Source organism: Meles meles, chromosome 5 (assembly GCF_922984935.1).
Source record: "Meles meles chromosome 5, mMelMel3.1 paternal haplotype, whole genome shotgun sequence".
Taxonomy (NCBI): domain Eukaryota; kingdom Metazoa; phylum Chordata; class Mammalia; order Carnivora; family Mustelidae; genus Meles; species Meles meles.
In genome coordinates this window covers 84,251,414-84,271,473 of record NC_060070.1, presented here as the reverse complement: position 1 = coordinate 84,271,473, position 20,060 = coordinate 84,251,414, and the positions used below count along the sequence as shown (strand labels likewise).

Sequence of the window (20,060 nt, the reverse complement as noted above, 5' to 3'; positions counted from 1 at the left end):
TCTTTAGTCAGGATCCTGACTAAATAGGAATAATTTGGAAAGAGCTGGCTTTCCATTTCACCCCCTCTTCTTGACCCCAAACAAACAAAGCACAATCTACAGATAAATGGTCTTGTTAAAGATGGGGACTAAGTGCATGCATTTTTAGTCCCACTCTCTCCCCAAACCTTACTAAGATGACAGTAGAGGGAAAACGTTTATAATCTTACGGGTACAAATACATCAGGAAAATAAGTTTAGTGCATGAAACATTTGGGGGAAGCGAAGCGGATGGAGGGGTGGTCCTTCAGCAGAGCTGAGAGACAGCTGGGCTGCCTGCAGGGGGAGAGGTAAGAATTAGGCTGTATTTCACTAGAAAACTCTCTACTGCAGTTGGACATAGCAGACATCTCTGAATTCAGGGGTGAGGGGCAAGCCTGGAAGCAAGAGGAATGTTTGGAAGTTTATTTTAGGAGCTAACTAGATCCCAGGTCCTCCCACCACAGCAGGAGACTTTCCACTGTAGAAAACACACACACACACACACACACACACACACATACACATACACACACAGGGAATTAGAACAACTCCAAGTTCAAAGATATCAGTCACACTCAGACACTGTGCTGAAAATGGAGAGGAAAATTAAATGAGAGCCCCTATACTCAGCCTTTGACCCTTCACCCTCTCCCCTCTTACCTCCCTGAACTGAGGTTTAGGCCCTGATAGTCCAGGCAGGACACCAGCAGATTCCTCCCTGGGGAAAGTGGGGTGTGCCAGGGAAGATACCCAGATACTGTCCTTAGGGGATTTGGGAACCCCCAGTGAAAAAGCAGAGTCCCACAGGACAACCAAAAGGAAGCTACCATAGACATACACGTTCCGGTCATCCTCTTAGACCTCACTGTTAAGTACGAAGACCAGCCACAAATCACCAAACTGCTTGAGAAAAGCTTCTCACATTACAAACAGATCCCAGGACAAAGAGGATAAAGGAAATCAGGACAATACAGGAGGCAAATTAATACTTTAAAAAACTATAGTTAGTGTCCTAGGAAAGATTAGAGAAGATTTTGCCCATATGAAAAAAAAAACAGTATTATTTTAAGAAGGAATCAAAACATAAGAATGATTCTGTGGAAAATTAAAATCTTAAATTCTATTCAAAAAATTACAGAAAGCTCCCACAATTGAGAGCACAAATACAGAGTTGGAAAATAGACAAAAACCACTAACAGAACAAAAGGATAAAACAAAGAGGTCCATTATCCAGCTAATAGAGTTTCGAGAACAAGGAAATAGAGAGAACAAAGAATTTTATTTATCAAAAAATAATATAGAAAAATACCCGGAACTAAAAGGGGTGATTTTCCAGACTGAGTGTCCAGATTGGTAAAAAGTACCACAGATAAGAAGTTCCTAAAATTTTCCGGAGAGGAGGGGCAGAAAGCAGGTCACTGATCGTAAGTCCAAGAATCAGAATGGCATAAAACTTCTTAAAGGCAACTGTACAAACTAGAAAACAAAAGCAAAGGGGTTTTCGGCCTAGAATACACCTAACTTATTCATCAAGTGTGAGGGAAGAAAAAGGACATTTTTCTCAAAAAGAGGGGTAAAAAGGAGACTTTTGCCGCACATACACGCTTTCTTGTGCTTTCTCTCATCCATAACAGAACAAAAAAGTCATGGGATAGAGGAAACTAAGGTCCAGCAAGGAAATCAGCAGGGTAAATCTGAAAGGAACCCCAAGGATAACAGATCTGCAGGGAGCCCAGAGGACAAGCACCTATATTGGCTCCAGGAGGAGAGTGCCCAAGAAAAAAACCTGTCAGGTGCTGGATCAGCGGATCTATTTAACCCCAGTGACAGAAGTGCTACAATTCTGTCAGAGCTGAGGTATATAAAAAATGAAGCAACTGGGGAAAACAAAAGAGGCGTTTATTATTCTCGCCAAAGGGGGGAAGAAAACACAATCACAGCATTTGAGTAACTCAGCTGTAAGTAATAGTCATAGCAATGTAAGTCTGCACTATTGATTAATTTGAAAATTTTGATAGCGGTCAGAGGATGGGGAAACACACTTGCCAATGTATAGGGCTGGTGGGGTGTTGTCTGGTCCTGAGTCGGTCCAAGACAGTTAAATTCTCACCTCTCATAGGAGGGAGTTAGGAGATTTCCCACAAGACTGAAAAAATCCATGTGCAGCAGTATACATGGAGTGTGCAGGAGCATAGAGGTAAACACCAGAAGAAACGTGTAGACGCCTGCCATGTGGGAATGAGGCAGTCTTTCACTATAAACCATGTTCCCTATTTCAGTGTTTTAGCCATAGAACATGTACTTCGATAGAAATAAAAACCAATTTTTTTTAATCTACAGATTTAAATATTAGTGTCTTATTTCGTCTCATGTGTTTCTTGTCTGAGATAGAAGTTCCCACAGGTGTTGTCACAGCTGGCCCTGGATTCCACAGTCTTTGCAGGTGAGCACTGAGGAGAGAAGACCCAGGAAGACCAATACAAACTTTTGGCCAACACAAGTTTGAAATGCCTATGAAAATCCAAACAGATAAGCCAACTGGGTAGGGACAGAGAGTAATCAGTAAAGACATGAGGACTTGCAAGTATCAATTTGGGACAGACGGGCACAGAGATTAAATATAGAGAAAGATGTGCCTTTCCAATGCCACACAATCTCTGTTCTCCAGGAAACATGATTTGGGGAGTGAGGTACCTATTTTCCCACTAAATACTAAAAACAGCCTCAAATAACCAGAAAATGCCAGAAGTTAGATCAGGATTCTAACTGTCATAATCCAACAGAAGGAAATACAAGAATTCTTTCCACAGAAATCTTCAGAGGTTCGACCATCAACCCAAACTGCAGCCTACTGAATTTAAAGAAACTTAGTGGGAAATTATAGGGCCTTTGCATTACAAAACCAATACGGGACGCATTTCCTACCTTCGTCATCCGGGCTTTACGCAAATAGGTAAGAAGGTCTCCTCCTTCCATCAGTTCCAGGATAATGTATTGGGGTTCGTTCAGCAGACAAACTCCAAGCTGCTTCAGGATGTTGGGATGGTTAAATTTGCTACAAGGTGGAAAGAGACAGGTAGGATGACATGACAGCAACAGGCACCCTGGCCCAGGGCCTTCGGGAAATAGAGCAATTCTTTATCTCCATTTTCCTTCAAAACTCCTGTTTGGGTTGGGGGGAGGGCAGGGTTGTTTGTTTTTTCCCTAATAAATGAAAGTCTCTTTTTCCAAGAGCTGGTCCATGTGCTTGCCTTAGAGAGATGATATGGCAACCCCTAGTGGCCAGCTCCTAGGGCTGGAAGAGGTGATCTTTAGAAAAAAACGTGTATAGGAAGTATTTTATGTTTTGGTAAAGAAAGTAATCTTAACTACTATCCTTTAGAAGATACTTGAAAGCATTAGATCTTCAGTCATCACAAGTATGTAATATAATTCTCTTCCTTTTGGAGAAACAATTCAGTCATGCAGGTTTGGCTTCCACCATTTTCTCAAGACATCAAACCAAGGAAGCCCTGATCTAATGATTAGAACCCACAGCTGAGACCCCAGGGGCTTCTGCCTCAGGCCCTCCCTTTAAGATGCCTCGGAGCAGTTCTCATGAGGAGCAACTGACTCTAACCTTGAAGACAAGTTTACTAAGACTGAGGGTATTTTCACTGACATCCCTGTACTTGGAGCTCGCTCCCTTACTCTGGATATTCGAGCCACTACCACACGTTTAGAAGAACATACACACGTTCAAAGCTGAGCAGCTTAAGACATCACTTGTGAAATACACTGCTTGTTGAAGGGCAAAGAAAGGAAGAACTTTTGCCCGAGGACTGCCTGTTGGAAGTCTGGTTTCTATAGAGCCCTTGTCACCACAGACATATTTATGTTTAAACTTCAGCCATGCTAATTTGAGGCACGAACTGTGATGTCGGGTCATTTTGAATGTTAAAAATTCACCGATCAGATATAAAAACTTTCTACCCTTCATAAGGGAAAATTAAGCCAGGACTACCCCAATACCTCATCAGATGTGCCTCTTTTAGGAATTCAATCTTCTCCTGGTCTGTGGAGCCCTTCTTCAAAGTCTACACAACATAAAAATAAGCCAGGAATCAGTATAGCAGACATTTCTGTGAGCTTAGTGGCTTAATGGAGATCATCTTTGTTTTGTTTTGTAATATTCACCCTCAAAGCTGGAAATAGATCATGGCTAATATATGTGCATGTGTTCTGTAAACTCATTCAAAACTTAGCCGGTGTTAGAACTAGTGTTCAAGTGGGAAAGCCTGAAAGACAAAAGATCTAGTAACATCTACTATTCCCTCCCTCCAAAATTCCCTCCAAAAATATAGAAATTTTTAAAAGTGTAGGTGTGTAGGCCAGTTTCTTAATTGTCAACGTTTTCTGCTCAATATCTATTTCTCCCTGCTTCCTTGTTAATGACACTATATTTGTCTCTTAAAGGCAAGATGCCCAGTTCCAGACAGTTTGGTCTACATGAATCAGGAAATGTGTGTTTTGTAATTCTCCAGCTGTGTTTTGTAATTTCCCTTGAAAATAGGGGTGACCATCTGAGTCGGTTCTGGTCAGTGAGATGTAAGGGGGAAACTGCTGAAGGGGAGAGAAGCTTGTGGAAAACTTCCACTTTTTGGAACATACACATCTAAAATCATTCTTCCCCCTTGCCCTGACCTGAATGAAGAACCAATGCCTGATCTTTGGCAACCATCTTGGGATCATGAGGTAACACACGTGTACAAACAAAGTCAAGAAAGTTTCAAATATCCTGGCTCTGACCAGCAGTCCTCTAGTTATGTGGGAAAAATAAACACTTGTTTACCCCAGGTAAGGCTAGAGTATTTAAAGCACTTTTAGATTGCACCATTTGGCAGTGGAGAGGACTTTGCCAATGTTTCTGGTTGTATAGCCCTCTCTCAAAGCAACAAATTCATAACAAGCAGTGGTCAGGATGTTGCCCAATTGCATAAAAGATTCATCATCGGGGTGCCTGGGTGGCTCAGTGGGTTAAAGCCTCTGCCTTCGGCTCAGGTCATGATCTCAGGGTCCTGGGATCGAGCCCCGCATCAGGCTCTCTGCTCAGCAGGGAGCCTACTTCCTCCTCTCTCTCTCTGCCTGCCTCTCTGCCTACTTGTGATCTCTGTCTGTCAAATAAATAAATAAAATCTTTAAAAAAAAAAAGATTCATCATCCCTCAATGGAAAGGTTTTAGACAAATATGAGGGTCTACCCAGCACTTCCTTAAAACTACATTCAACATATACCATGGGAATAACTGTGTCATACAGGGGTCAGCAAACTATAGCTTGGAGACCAATGCCAACCTGCAACTTTGTTTGTACAACTTGAGCTCTGAAAATAGTTGCTCAGTTTTAATTTTATATTTTTCCAGCTTTACTGAGGTATAAGTGACACGTTATATTTTCAAATGGTTGGAAAAAAGTTGAAAAGAGGACATTAACACGTGAATATGTTAGGAAATTCACATTTTAACTCTCATAAATAGAGTTTTACCAGAACATCGCCACCCTCTTGAGTTCACATAGGGACTAGGGCCGCTTCGCTCTGTGAGGGCAGAGCTGCATAGTTGCAGCTGATGCCAAATGGCCAGGAAGCTCTCTACTCTCTGCCCTCGTACCGGAGACATGGAGAACGTGCTTTACACCCCTGGTCCTCTTATAGTATATTCAAAGGGGAAAACCGCCTGCCAAGTCTTAGCTAATTAGTAACCTTAGAGGTAACGACACATTAGAGAGCTTATGGAAGAAATGGAAGAAACATTGTCATTTCTGTTGTTATGCATGGACTCCCAACTTTAGCTCTCTTTTCACTCATATTTTATTATAGTTTTATCCACGTAAATTCATATAAATGTGAAGATCCAATATGTCAAGGAATTAAAAGCTCCATGTTACCTTCACTGCTACTTTGGTTTCTCCACTTCCAGCTCCTAAGATGTCTACAGCCGTCCCTTCATACACTTCTCCAAAGGCCCCACTTCCCAACAGGAGGCGCAGAGTCAGTCTTTCCCGAGGGAAGGCAGGAAGACTTTCAATCTCCTCTTGGGTTGGAAGAGTACTGGAAAATAATATTTTTGGTGTCCCAAAATGCACTGGTTTACAAGTTGGTGTTGAGTGTTAGTGTTTGAGAAGGAATATGAGAAAGAAAGAGACATCCCTTGATTTTGCAACACTGCTCTATGTAATATAATGACATGGATTCTTAAGTTTCTATTCCTTCCCTATTCCACCATAAAGATATTCCTTCCTTATTCCAAAACACAGAGCCTGTCACGTCACTTCTAGGCACCATAATCTTGATAGAAACATGCCTTTGTGTGCATAGCCTCAAGAGTTTTTACTGTAGCTTGTTTTGTTAAAGTTTTGAGTTATTTGTTTCTTCAGGTAATCAACTTAAGTAAAAAGCTATTGCAAATAAGTAACAAATACATCTGGGATTATGAGCCTAAAAACTTTCACTTTGGGGCGCTTGGGTGGCTCAGTTGGTTGGGCGACTGCCTTTGGCTCAGGTCATGATCCTGGAGTCCCGGGATCAGGTCCCACATCGGGCTCCCTGCTTGGCGGGGAGTCTGCTTCTCCTTCTGACCTCTTCTCTCTCATGCTCTTTCTCTCTCATTCTCTCTCTCTCAAATAAATAAATAAAAATCTTTAAAAAAAAAAACTTTCATTTTAACCATTTCACACACATGATCTTTTGTGTAAAACAAAATTTAGTATGACTACAGTAATCAACTCTTTCTCCATAATTTTTAGAAGCCAGCTCTCACTTGGAATATTATGAGAGGGAAAAATTGTCTGCATTCAAAATGCTTTGAGTGCTTAAAAGAGAATCTTGAATATCAAATGTGCTGAGTATTTCCTCAAGGAAAATTCACCTCTGAATCACTAAATTAGATCACCCCTGTGTCTACTTCAAATCTTCCATTTGTATATCTTGGATTATAAACTTCAAGGCCTATGACTACATAATTCCTTGTAGCTGAGTCCCTAACACAGTGTCTTACATAAACCACAATACAGTGTCCTGCATAAAAGGACATTTAAGTATTGTCTTTAATTATTTTGGCGACATCAAAAACTAATGACATACTATAAGTTGGCTAAATCATGATGACAAGTTCAAAACTCAACTATCCTAAAGAGCTTTTGTAGGCAATCACCGTACAACTTCTGAAAACAGACTCAGATGGACTTAACGGCGCAGGCATGGCACCCTTGGGATTCCTCTCTTCTGGATGCTTCCAGTTGAACCAACCATGCTACCATGTTCTCTTCCATACAGTATTTATGTCCTTGTTTCATTTACTTTATAACTATGCAACAAAACACTGGAACATGATGGAATTTTGCTTATTTTCTTTAGGATAGAATAACCACATAGATTGCCAACAATCTCAGGTCACATTTGAAAATGGAAAGGGATGTTATTAATAATCATGCCAGAATAATGAGCATAGACCAGGACAATCGTGGGCAGCACAGGACCCATGGGCACTCTCTCTATAGTTGCCCACTTTCACCCAGGTGCCCCGTAGTGATGGCCCAGGTTACATACTGTATGGCATAGCAGGCGTTAGCCAGCCCTACTCCAGCCGCCAGACCGCGAAGCTCAGCCAACTCTTTGTCTTCGTTTATGAGACCCGTCAGCCCTTCTCTGGGAGTTTTTTGATTTTTTAATTTTCTGTGCCACACTATAAAGAGAAGAGGACATAGTTTACATAACAAAACATTGCTTTTTTTTTCTTCAGGAAATGTTAACACTTTAAGTGTTTACGTATAAGAACACCATGGGTAGAATAACAGAATTTGTTTGAAAAATGTGTCCATAGTAGAAAAACTAATCAAATCAGGTCCAAAGACTTATAAAAACTCATAACTTATACCACATAACTTCTTATTTCACATCTCAAACCAAAGCTTTATGCATTTCTTATTGCTGTTATAAACAAATTGAAGAATCTTAATATCAGAACTTATTTCTCAAAACCACCCTTAGAGTCAACATCAAACAAAATAAATTTGCATTATAATTATTGAATAATTATTTGCATTATAATTAAATCACAAATTTATTTCTGAGTCCAGATCTGTCCACATTCTACTCCTATAGGCAATCTGAGGAATGCTTTCAATTATAATGGCATGCATTTTTTTTTAAATGCAGAGTACAGGAATTTATACCATTGTTGTTCATGTACACATATCCAAGCCTACAGAAAAACTATTAGAATGAAACCCACCAAATGTTAGTAGTGGTCCTCTCAGTTGTGAAATCATGGATGATTTATATTGTCTTCTTCATACAATGAGAAAATACTATTTTCATCATCATAAAAATAAGCAATTTTTGGAAGATTAGAATACAATTATGTCATAGGATCAACCATCTATACTAGAACATTGTGTACCCGAATGTTTATAGCAGCAATGTCTACAATAGCCAAACTATGGAAAGAACCTAGATGTCCATCAACAGATGAATGGAAAACAGCAAGGATGTTTTTTAAGATGATCATTAAAATTTGAATTTTATCCCATGGTAGCCTTTATATCCAGCAGGTTAGCATTTAATTCAAGTGAAATTCCACCTGAGGGACCACGCAGGGAAAGATTTTAAATACATTTGCTAACACAATTTTTCAAACCTGAAAAGCTGTCCCTACTGCTTTTCATTTTTTTAAAGGCCCATTCTGGCCCCCATCCCCCGTGATCCCTTCTGAGACGTTCTGCTGATGTCTCAGTTCTCAATGTCTATGACCAAGTGTAACTCTCAGTCTGCATTTCTACCGTAGTGCCCGGCACATGTCGTGTCCTATATTGCCTTCCATATCCCACTATTTATATTTTCACACAGGTACATCTTACCTCCCTCATTAAATGGCAAGCGGCCAAGGTCAGCAATTGTATGTTACAGCTTCATATTTCTCTCTGCTCTCAGCAGGAGGCTAATACTGCCTGTTAGATGCGACTACTCACCAAAGCTAAGGCTGTCGATGTTTATTTTTAAATCATTGTTTCAATTTTATATTTATAAGTACCACTGCTGAGAGCCCTAGAGCAATACAAATATGTTTAAACAACTGCTTTTCCTTATTTTAATAAACTCAATCTTTTCTCATGCACTCACCCGCACCTACTAGTAAAACCACATGCACTGCTACTAAAGGCAAAGAAACAAATCAGCTTAGCTGTACTAAAAAAATTGTTAAGTTCCAAATAGAATAAAGACCTTTAAATCCTGAGAAAGTCAGATATCCATAGGATGCCTTGAAAGCACAACAGGTTGTCTGAAATTATCTCGTGCTCTCCCACTAGAGTGACAGGTTTGAACAATGGTGATGTACATGTAAGCAAGCAAAGGTCAGATGAAAGATTCTTCGTGTAATTCTCCTTCCCAGTAGGAAAGCAGACAAGCAGTCAAGCCTATATGCCAACTGCCAAATATACTACAGTGATACGTGTCATTCTGGAGGGGCTGGCTTAGTGGCACAAGCATCAGCTGTGCAATACTTAGACTCCCTGGAACCACAGGTTAAGATCCTGGCAGGGTCAGCTGAAATTTTTAGCTTTCCAAGTTAGCTGTAGGAGTTCCAGATATCATCTGGGTGGAATCCGTGAAAAGAAATCTGAATTCAAGCTTCAGCGTGCTGTCTGATAGTTTACAACTCCGATCCATTTGGGAAAAGAATAAAGATTTAGACTACTTAGTAAAATACTGGCTTTCTTTATCCTAAGAGAGTTTCGCTTTATGTTTGTAACTTTTCCTTAGACTTTCCCTTCTAACTTTCCCTTCTATATGAAAAAAACAGACCACAATTTCCTAAATACGTACTTGAGCATTCTTTTCTGGTAAATATCATGTCTTTCTTTCTTTCTTCCTTTCAATATTTTATTTATTTATCTGAGAATGAGAGAGAGATTGAGAGAGAGAAAGGCCAGAAGGAGAAGCAGACTCCCCACTTGAGTGGGGAACCCAATGTGGGGACTCGATCCTGAGACTCCAGGATCATGACCTGAGCCGAAGGCAAATGCTTAACTGACTGAGCCACCCAGGCACCCTATCATGTCTTTTTCATAATGCTTTTGCATGTCAGGGACTCATAATATCAGTAAGTTATAGGATGACCAAATACCTTATAATTCAAACCAGGACATTTGGGGCACTGAAAGTCCTATTAATGTTTATACTGAAACAACAGGAATGAACTAGGATGTATGAGCACCAAAATAACCCTATAGCCCATTATTTGGCCCCAATATTTCTGGGGTTGTCACTGTATTTTCTCATTAAAATAAATCTTAATAAAAAAGACTTCTAGGACCTGCACATTAGCATAAAATGAAGATTGGGAAATAGCTACCTTTTTATCTACTAACAAATGCTTCTGCTTTCCTGGACATTATAAATGAGCAAGGACTTAAAATAAGCAAGTCAGATGTCTGAAAGCAAGAGTAGACCCTACAAGCCAGAGATGGGTCATCTGCAAGAAAGGAACCCTGCTCCTTCCAAACCAGTCTGTCTATCTGTCTGGAGACCCAAGCTATCCCAACTAAGGACTGTCACTTGTCTCCTATTAACTAGCTGTACATTTTTTTTAAACATCCGGAGTTATTTTTCTTTTGTTTATTTTCACCTGTAAGACAATCTGAAACAAATACTGGTTTAAAGAAAGCTAAAAATTGGTGTCTTTGTAATTAGTTTTATACCAGTTTTATACATAAATACTATCAAGTGTAAATACAGATTATATTTTTCATAAAATAGTTACTCTAAGATCTGAAAACAATTCACAGAAGTTAGTGCTTATGAAAGTATAGCCAAAGGTAACTGTGAAATTTATGCATCTATTTCATGTGGGAGGTTAAATACACTAAGTGATAAGTTAACTAATATGATCAAGGTTACTACCTGTATTTTTTACAGCTATTATACTTACCAGAGACCACTGGGATTGTAACAACCAGAAATATTCCAATTATAATAGTAAGTACAATGCTTGTTTCTGGTATCCAAAAATCATCTAATGAAATAAATGAAAAAAAAGTTAATTTGCAGAATAAAGCTAGGTATTTTCAGGTATGCCAGATAAGCCTGAACTAGCTCCTACCAGATTTTCACAAGCCAGTTGTTAAACCACTGGTAGTTTGAAATCACCCATAGCAAAAGTGTTTAACCCCACAGGAAATCAAAGTCAAGGTTTATTTGGGTTTGGTTTTCCAAAGATCTGGCTTACCAATACACCATTGTGATATACCCACCCAGGTTTTACTTCAAAATAGCTGAGGAAACATCCATCTTTTTAAGGAATTTGGAACAAAGAAGTCTCCATCTTCATATATAATCAGGGTTATTATTTCTTCCATAATATCTTGATATACCTTCAGTTCTATGAGTATTAAACATAGAAACATAGTACCTTCTCTTGGGTAGTCTCAGTTGAGGAGAAGGCAAACATGGAGGGCAGAGCTCAGCAAAGCATGGCATGTGGGCCAAGTCTGGCCACAGTCTGGTTTCTACTGCCCCTGAGCTAAGAATGATTTTTAACTATTTAAAGTATTATTTGAAGAAAAAGCAGCAGCTACAGACATCAGATGCAGTCTGCAAAACTTAAAATATTAACAATTTTGGGTTTCCTCCAGAAAAAAAAATGCTGAGCTTTTATCTAGATAACAAATACAAATACAAATAAGAATGATACAAATATTATATAGAATAATATAGGTTGTGTATATGTAAAATGCAATAATTCATCTTGCTTAAGGAGCATTAGTTAAGCATCAACTGTGGGCTCATTTAAGTCAGGCCTTGAAGGATGACAAAAATCTCAGTTGACAGAAAGTGAGAGAAAGAAAAACCTAGCTGAAGGGTGAATAGCAGGTGGTGGGAGCCCACATTCTAGGCTGAGGGGCGCAAAAGCTAAAGACCTAGTGTCATGAAAAGCTTTTTACCAGTCTGATATGGCTATAGCATGGGTATAGATGTTAGAAACAATGAGCCACAACTGGAGGACAAATCATGGAGGGCCTTAAAAGCCACACAGAAGTTTGCACTTGATACTGAAGGCAGCAAATGGAGATCCATTTCAGGGATTTCAGAGAAGGGGTTAAGTAAACTAGCTTGTGCTTCGGCTAGATCAACTGTCAGCAGTGTGATTAAGCCAAGAGCACAGGCAAGAAATGATAACCTAAATGAGGAAAGCCAAAGTGGGAATAAGAAGAGGAGCACTCAACAGACCGAAATCAAGATGGTAAATCAACAAAACTTGGTGCCCAAGTAGAGGGAGAAATTAAATATTGAGATTTCTAGCCTATATGATTAGGCAAATGATTTTTCATAACCTAAAACGGGATACAGAGTGGAAGATGTAGAAAGCATCATTTTTAGTGCAGTTGTGTAGAATATTTGAGTATGGGGAGAAGGAACATAAGGCTGGATCCAGACCAGGCTGTGGACAGCCTGGGAAGCCTATCCAGAAGCATGGACTTGAGGCACTGGGCATTAAGAAGTAGCTAATCATTGCTAAGGAGAAAAATGACACAAGGATGCTGATGTTTTAGGAAGATCACATCAGATGAAATGAACAGTTCCATAGTCTGGATGATATACACTGTCATCCAATTTATTTCTAATGTTAAGAACTGACTTATCTTTATCTCTGAACCTTTGTGTTATCAGTTAGTATACAGACAGTCATGATAACATACCTCCAACTAATATAATATTCTCACTGATTCCACTGTAGTCACCAAATCCCAGATTATTTGCAGCTACTACTCTGAACTGAAATGTTCCTTTCAGGGTTTTGGTCTTCCACAGGCAAATATTACTGCAGGATCCATTAAATGCCATCTTCCACATTAAATTCTGGTTCTGTGAATCATTTGAAATGCCCTTTCTACAAAAAAAAGAGCAAAATGGTAAATATAAAAAATATGAGATAATATATGTGTTATTTCTAGATGCTCACATATCATTTTAATGACAGAACTCCAGAGCATCTCCTAGGGCACACTTTACCCTTGATCTCACTCCTCTCACGTGGTTTGGCTACAGAACACAGCATAACCTCATAAAGTCATTCTGGCAATGCATGGGAGCCAACCAGCTCAGCCCATCAGGAAACTAACAAATAATCAGTGGCCAAGACAAAGCTAAGGAGGTTTCTTCCCACTACTAGAATCTGTAAATTTTCTTCGGAATTTCAAACACATTGGACAATTAGCCCATAGTACCCAACCTGGAATTCTTTTTTAATTTTTTCTTAATTCTCAGTCTCTTAGGCCATCTATAACTTAAGTATACTACAGCTGAATAAAATAAAATACAGGACATAAAACTGATAAAGAAGGTATAATAATTGGACTACCAAAATTATCCTTATACTGGAGATTCCAAGGTGCATTGCTTCCATTTATATTGGTCTGCATGCTACCTCACGTCAACCCACATTATTCTTTTTATGAAACATAGAAAGAGCACAAGAGTGGGGCTCGAAAGATGTAAATGGAATGGATTTTAATGGAATCATAAACTGAAGGAAAGCTTGAGGCCTTCCAATTACCTCCTCTCTGACACTGAAGAACTTTTCAAAGTCTGGGACTTTTCAGACAACATTTTTAGGACTTGGTACCTACCCACAGTAGGCTTAGGGAGAGCTAGTTCTACTCCTACCAACTGAGTGGTCACCTGAAAGGGATGGAAAGGCTCAGCCTTTGAAGGACAGGGAATGGGCAAGAACATCCAGAGGACCAAGACAGCAGAGTTGCTCACAACCGTTACAGGAGCTACGTGTCCTAGGGACCATTCTGCATAAGACTCTTTATACAATGTTTTTGTACATTTTGTGAAGTCTTGTGTTAGGCATTGGCACTTTCATTGTTCAACCCAAACAACTCTGATCCAAAAGAAAGAGACCCTTAAAAATGTATAAAATGGCTCTTCCCAGTGACCAGCCACAGAGAAAGAAAAGAATTCTGACACTGGTTGAGCATCTTCTGTTTACAACCCACCACAGTGGTAGTGCTTTTTGCTTTGTTTCATTTCACTGAGTTTTCACAACAACCAAAGGAGGTAAACGCCATCGTCCCATTTTACGGATGGGAAAACTTTAATTCAAAAAAAGAATAAACAAGTATTTAAACATGACCCTGTGTTGAATAATGTCCCCCCAAAAGTCATGCCTACCCAGACTTGGTGAATGTGACCTTGTTTGGAAATAAGGGATTTTTAGATGTAATCAAGTGACGATGAGGTCACGCTGGATTAGAGTAGGCTTAAATCCAAGACCTGTGCCTTCTTGAGAAGAGAGAAATTCAGGCACAAATACACCCAGAGAACACCAGGTGGTGACAGAGCCAGAGACTGATGTGATACAGCTACAAGGAATACCAAGGATTGCTGGAAAGTCTGGATCCCCAGAGGCTAAGAAGAAGCAAGGAAGGATTCTTCCCTAGAACCTTCGGAAGGAGCATGATCCTACTGATAACTTGATTTCAGACTCCTAGTCTCCAGAACTGTGAGAGTTCTTTTAAGCCACCCAGTTGGTGGTACTTCCTCATGGCGGTCTTTGGACACTAATACAGTCTGTCCAGCTCCCAAGTTCACACACTTTTACTACCGTTCCCCCTGTGCCATCAGCAAGAATCTGGGTATACCAGTATTCTGACTGAAGATGGAACTTTGAGATACCAAAGGTACAGCAATTCATTCCATTATCCCATCATCCTTGTCCTGACAGTAGAGGCTTAGGGCAGGAAAATGCAAAAAAGGTACAGCGCTATGGGCTTAAGGAAACACATTTAAAGGGTCCTAGCAAGACGGTGATGTGGGTGGGCTGGTGAATATAATTATAGTCACAGACCACCAAGATGGTTCGGTAGACTAGAATGTATTTGACTCTGCGTGAAAAACAGTAATAGGAATTTCAAAGAGTTTCAGTTAGAAATGCGGCCAATGTAATTCTCTACCATGTGCAGGAAAATTTGTTAAGGTTATGGGAGTACCAGAAAAAGATGAAGCAAAAATAGATCTAAAGCTCAAGTTGCCAGGACTATAATTATGGAAGTGACTTTTGTCCTTGGAGCTTCTTAAAAGATAGCTTCATAGACCTGTGAGGGGAGTGTCAGTGGAATTTGGAATTCTCCCCTCAAGCTGGCATGAAATCAGTCCCTCTGAGCCAATTCCCATTTACAGAGCTCCCCATACTGACTGGCTTTGGGGTTGCTTATGTTCATTGGCTGCATGGTTTTCATTAAAGGCACATTTTCAGACTCTTGGGAGCACACTGCGAACTATAATCTTCACAATGGACGAAGAATCCTGTGTGACCTCTACAGGTCAGACCATTTCAGACCTTGACCTGTTTGTACATTCTGAAAATACCTAGTTCACTGCCAGTTCTCACTAGACATTATTCATCTTGCTAAAACAAATTATCATCAGAAATTCACACGCATACCATCATCTCATATCGAACATCAGCTCAGCTTCTTGAATGGAATAGATATTAAATAAATATTAGCTACATGTGCCAATGATTGGATTATTTCCATAAAGTTCTGACAAGTTGTTGCAGATTTCCAAGAACAATGATGTGATCTGCCTTATAATTGGAGTGCCAAGGCAGAGAACATAACGGTGCCCTCAAGGTCCTTCAACTAAAGACCCTTGGTATTTACTTATAAATACACGTTCATAAATATAGTTAATTTCAATCTAATAATACCTTATAATTAACTGCTTAGTTCTTTGTAGTTTACAAAGCACTTCTGCAAACAGACATACCTGATCTCAAGGATATAGTACACAAGCCGGCTTCCATTATCTTCGGCTTTTTCCCACTGTATTGAATCTTTGCTCCCTTCTAATACTTTTGGAATGCCTGGTTTACTTGGGACTCCAGCTTTGGAAACATAAGAAAATACTGACTAATAAGTCAGAAGTATAAAATATTCTGCATAGCATCTTTCTATAGAATACTTTTCCAAAGAGGAAAGCCAAATACATTAAAGAAATATTCAAAAATATTCTCATAGGAGTGTGTATTTTTAAATGAGTATCTGAAGTTTTTACAAGTGATGGATTAGATGGATTCTAGCTCACCACAAAATAAATGATGCAAAGAAAACTACTGTAAATTTGGGAGAATTTTTTCCTTGAGTCTATAGGGATCAACTTATAGGGATCACTAATTGACATTCTTTTGGATTTTTTATTTTTAGCATCTGGAAGATAGCAGTCAGTGAGTCAATATATGTTGAACACTCAATAACACTGTTTTCATTTCGTTCTCACTGCAAAATGTCACAGCCAGACAAAAAGCAGAGAATACTGAAAGGTGAAATAATCTTGCCCAGTTTAGGATTCTACAAGACCAGGTCAGTATTACCTCGTTAATGCCTGTAAGGACTCCTGGTTCTTTTCAGTTTCTTCACTCAAGCTCTAGAAATAGTAATATACACCCTTAAAAAAAAGGTTAATCTCGAGGATTGGTGAAAGAAGTGGTAAGAGAGGCATTGAGAAACTTACAGGAGTTTTTTTGTTTTTTGTTTTTTTTTAATAGTGAGGCTGTTAGGACTCACCTTTTGTCTTAAAGCTTTCTGGGAGTGAGGTGCTGTTTTCTCCTGTCCTATAAACCACCACTACACGGACAGCATAGGACGTGTAAGGCTGTAGATCTGTGATGTTACACACATAATCTGGGCCTTGGATGCATGAAGCATTAACACGGAAGAACTCATTGTCCTTCCACTGGAAAAAGAAGTAATATTTTTTGTTTCTTTAAGAAAACAACATAGAAATTCACAAGTCTATAGCAAGCAATTAAAAACTTAAATTCAATATATTTTCTGTTAAAAAATAAGAGCTTCTTTATGAACGTTTGATCTCAAACATTATCTCCACCACTGACAGCCATTTTATGTTTTTATGGGGGTTTTTTGGTTTTTGTTTTTCTGTTTTTGTGACAAGCTATAACTGACTTGAATCATGGTTCTTAGGATGAGTCCAATGTAAGACATGAACCTCTTACTATATATATTCATTATGGAAGATTCGAAGCTTATCTTTTTATTATCCCTAATGGGAGATACCTACCTTAAATCAGGATAGCTGAGAAGGCAAATTCACAGCTGAGGGACCATGATGGATCAAAGCAATGATATTCTCAATTCTGTGTATTTGCTAATTAATAATGTATTTTCAAATTAATAATATTTTTACATATTTTGATTCTTTCAAGAGGTTCACCGTGACTTATAAATTAAAACATTTAGTTTCTTCCTCCAAATCTCTTTTCAGACCTCTAACCAGTACTCCTTATTTTTATACATACAAAGCCTAGTTCCCTAAAAGAAGGAAATTTCTGTCCATCATCATTCAGCCACCAAGTAGCAAGGTTAAAAGTTAAATTTAGGAAATCTTACCTTCATTCCACTGTAGATACTGGGTCTCTATTTATAGCTATTTCACACTTTCTTTGTGCATGGCTTTTTAAAAATCTGTGTATTTGGCACTTAGTATCTTATTTGAAAATGGAGATTTTTTTTCAGTGTATGAGTACGGAAAGACAGAGAGGATATGGCATTTTGTCAAGGGTTCTTAGTGTATTTTCTCCAGTAGAGTTTCCTAAGAAGGTCAGTTTCCATAAATAAACCTTACTTTACATCTCGTTTTTCATTTCACGCTCACAAGGTCACATCATTTCATTGGATGGACACTTTATATTAGTTTCTATTCAATAAGGAATGATTCCTATGGCACCTTCAGGAAGTAGACCACCTTGTTACAAAAAGAAAGAGGCAAAGGGTGGATGAAAGGAATGGGAAAAAACACAGAAATTGTGATGTCTGAGCCATTGCCTACTAAATTCAGAAATGGACCAATCCCACTACGACATACAGGCTTTAGAAACAGATGCATTGGGTCCATAATATTTACTCTGAACCATGGGAAAAAGAGAGAGACAGAGAGAGAAACAGAAAGAGACAGAGATAAATATTGATTTCTGGCTCAAAAAATTTAGCCCTTTGTGGTCCTGGCTCCTTAATAATCTGCTGTAGAAACTATCATAAGTGAATAGTCTAGATGGCCCAACATTCCATACCACCCAGAAATGATCAAAGCTCCTTGGAAGGTCAGATGTGTGACCAAGGGTTCTGCTGGAAAACTGTCGAGTACTGGCCTCACCACAGCAATGAATGTTCTGGGCAGACCACCAACTTGGAGAGGAGCCACGGCTACCCCAGTAAATCACAAGAGAGTCAGGACCTTCCATTTGTCAGAGGCCAACAAGTGCAGGGGTGATTTTCAATACCACAGAGGGATTTTCAAATTATTTGGGTGGGGGTGTGGAGGAAATGGTGTAGACTATCATGTCTCAGAGAATGGAACTTCAAAAATGTTTGGTTCTGGTAAGAATTTTCCTGGATAGTTGAGAAAAACTCAACTTTTAATGGGCTTTCATGAAAATAATTTACCAAAGTGAAACTACTTGTTTCTCCTCAATCTTAAATTAAATATGTTCTTCTTCTATACACTGTTATGATTTAAAAAAATATAACTGTGGAATTTAAGAACTAGGTAGAAATTTAGCCATGTGGTCTAATTCCTTCATTTTCCATAGAAGGAAATTTTAACAACAAAGATGAAAACAGGAAGTTTATCCTTCTGTTTTCTTTCCTAAAAATTATTTTTTAAAAACTGTTAATCAAAAAGATGCACATTCATCCTTACCTCTCATCCCTCAGAGTTTCAGTATGGAGTTATAGGCTCACTCCTAATTGTCTTATCATTATGCGGTAGGTTCAAGCTACTCAAAAGATACAGAACTTTCTGACTAGATGTACTCGTCAACCCTCTCAGAAAACAGCCTTCCACTGGGCTCAGCAGTTAGTGCTGGTACTAGGTCACACGTGTGAAAATTACTGTATTTCACCCTCGGCTTCATAATGGTGATGGATTATGTGGTGGATTCTTCAGCAAATGCAGAGGAAGTTTTGAAATAAAAAGCATTGCATGAAAGTCACAAGGACTGAACCAGACAGGCTCAGGCAGCTGTCCTGGTCCCAAACTTTGAGGAGTGGGTTGAGTGCCTTAGTGACTCATATTCCTTCCATGGACAGCACCCAAGTAGGACTGGTGTAGGATGAGTCAGCCCCCAGGGCTCTTCCCTGCCTGGCTTGTGATTTCTGACTCACTATGGCACCTGTCTGGCTCTCCGACTTCTCATTGGTAGAAGGAGGGGCTTAGAGTCACCAACTATAAGGCCTTTCCCCATCTCCTTTCTTTGATGTATGAAATAAAGTTTACATCCCCCACCTTGCCTTTAAACTGAAGTACATTGAGCTTACTTTAACGGATGTCCAAAAAAAGGTGATCCTCCAATTTAATTGCATTTTGATAAGATGACCATTCTTTAAATAGGCAACAAATCATCATAAACATGCTCAACGGAAAAAGTCCAACTAAACTACGGCCGTTGGTTTTGCCAATTCAATATTAACTGCTGTTACACAGTTTTCATAGATTTTATCTAAAGGGTACAAGATCATAGAAAATATCTTACAGGGGCGCCTTGGTGGCTCAGTGGATTAAACCTCTGCCTTCAGCTCAGGTCATGATGCCAGGGTGTGGGATCGAGTCCCGCATCGGGCTCTCTGCTCAGCGGGGAGCCTGCTTCCTCCTCTCTCTCTGCCTGCCTCTCTGCCTGCTTGTGATCTCTGTCTGTCAAATAAATTTTAAAAATATTTTAAAAAAATCTTACATACTAAAATTTAAAAACATCCAGAGGAACAACTCCATTAAAAAAAAAAAAAAAACCCGAGGCCATGACTATACTGCTTCATTTTTGTTACAACTGAACAAAGGATTCTTACCCAATCTTCGCAAATGTGGACACACAAAATATATACTGCTGAAAATGAAATGTAGCAATTATTAAAAATAATCCATTTAAGTGTGATATGAAAATCAATATGAAGTGCAATATGAAAATCAACATAGACTTTCCC

The 20,060-nt window shown here is 39.1% G+C and overlaps 1 protein-coding gene across 2 annotated transcripts in view; it reads right to left on the bottom strand.

Annotated features, from left to right (window-relative positions):
- ROS1 (ROS proto-oncogene 1, receptor tyrosine kinase) overlaps positions 1–20,060 on the bottom strand; it is a 117,196-nt gene that overhangs the window by 23,575 nt on the left and 73,561 nt on the right. For both annotated transcript variants that reach the window (XM_046005080.1, XM_046005081.1), the window contains exons 32-39: positions 16,632–16,800; positions 15,835–15,952; positions 12,756–12,946; positions 10,988–11,071; positions 7,606–7,741; positions 5,946–6,108; positions 4,033–4,097; positions 2,947–3,076 (exon numbers count right to left, since the gene is read on the bottom strand). In XM_046005080.1, coding sequence (XP_045861036.1) covers positions 2,947–3,076; positions 4,033–4,097; positions 5,946–6,108; positions 7,606–7,741; positions 10,988–11,071; positions 12,756–12,946; positions 15,835–15,952; positions 16,632–16,800 — 1,056 coding nt within the window. The remainder of the gene's footprint in view (positions 1–2,946; positions 3,077–4,032; positions 4,098–5,945; positions 6,109–7,605; positions 7,742–10,987; positions 11,072–12,755; positions 12,947–15,834; positions 15,953–16,631; positions 16,801–20,060) is intronic.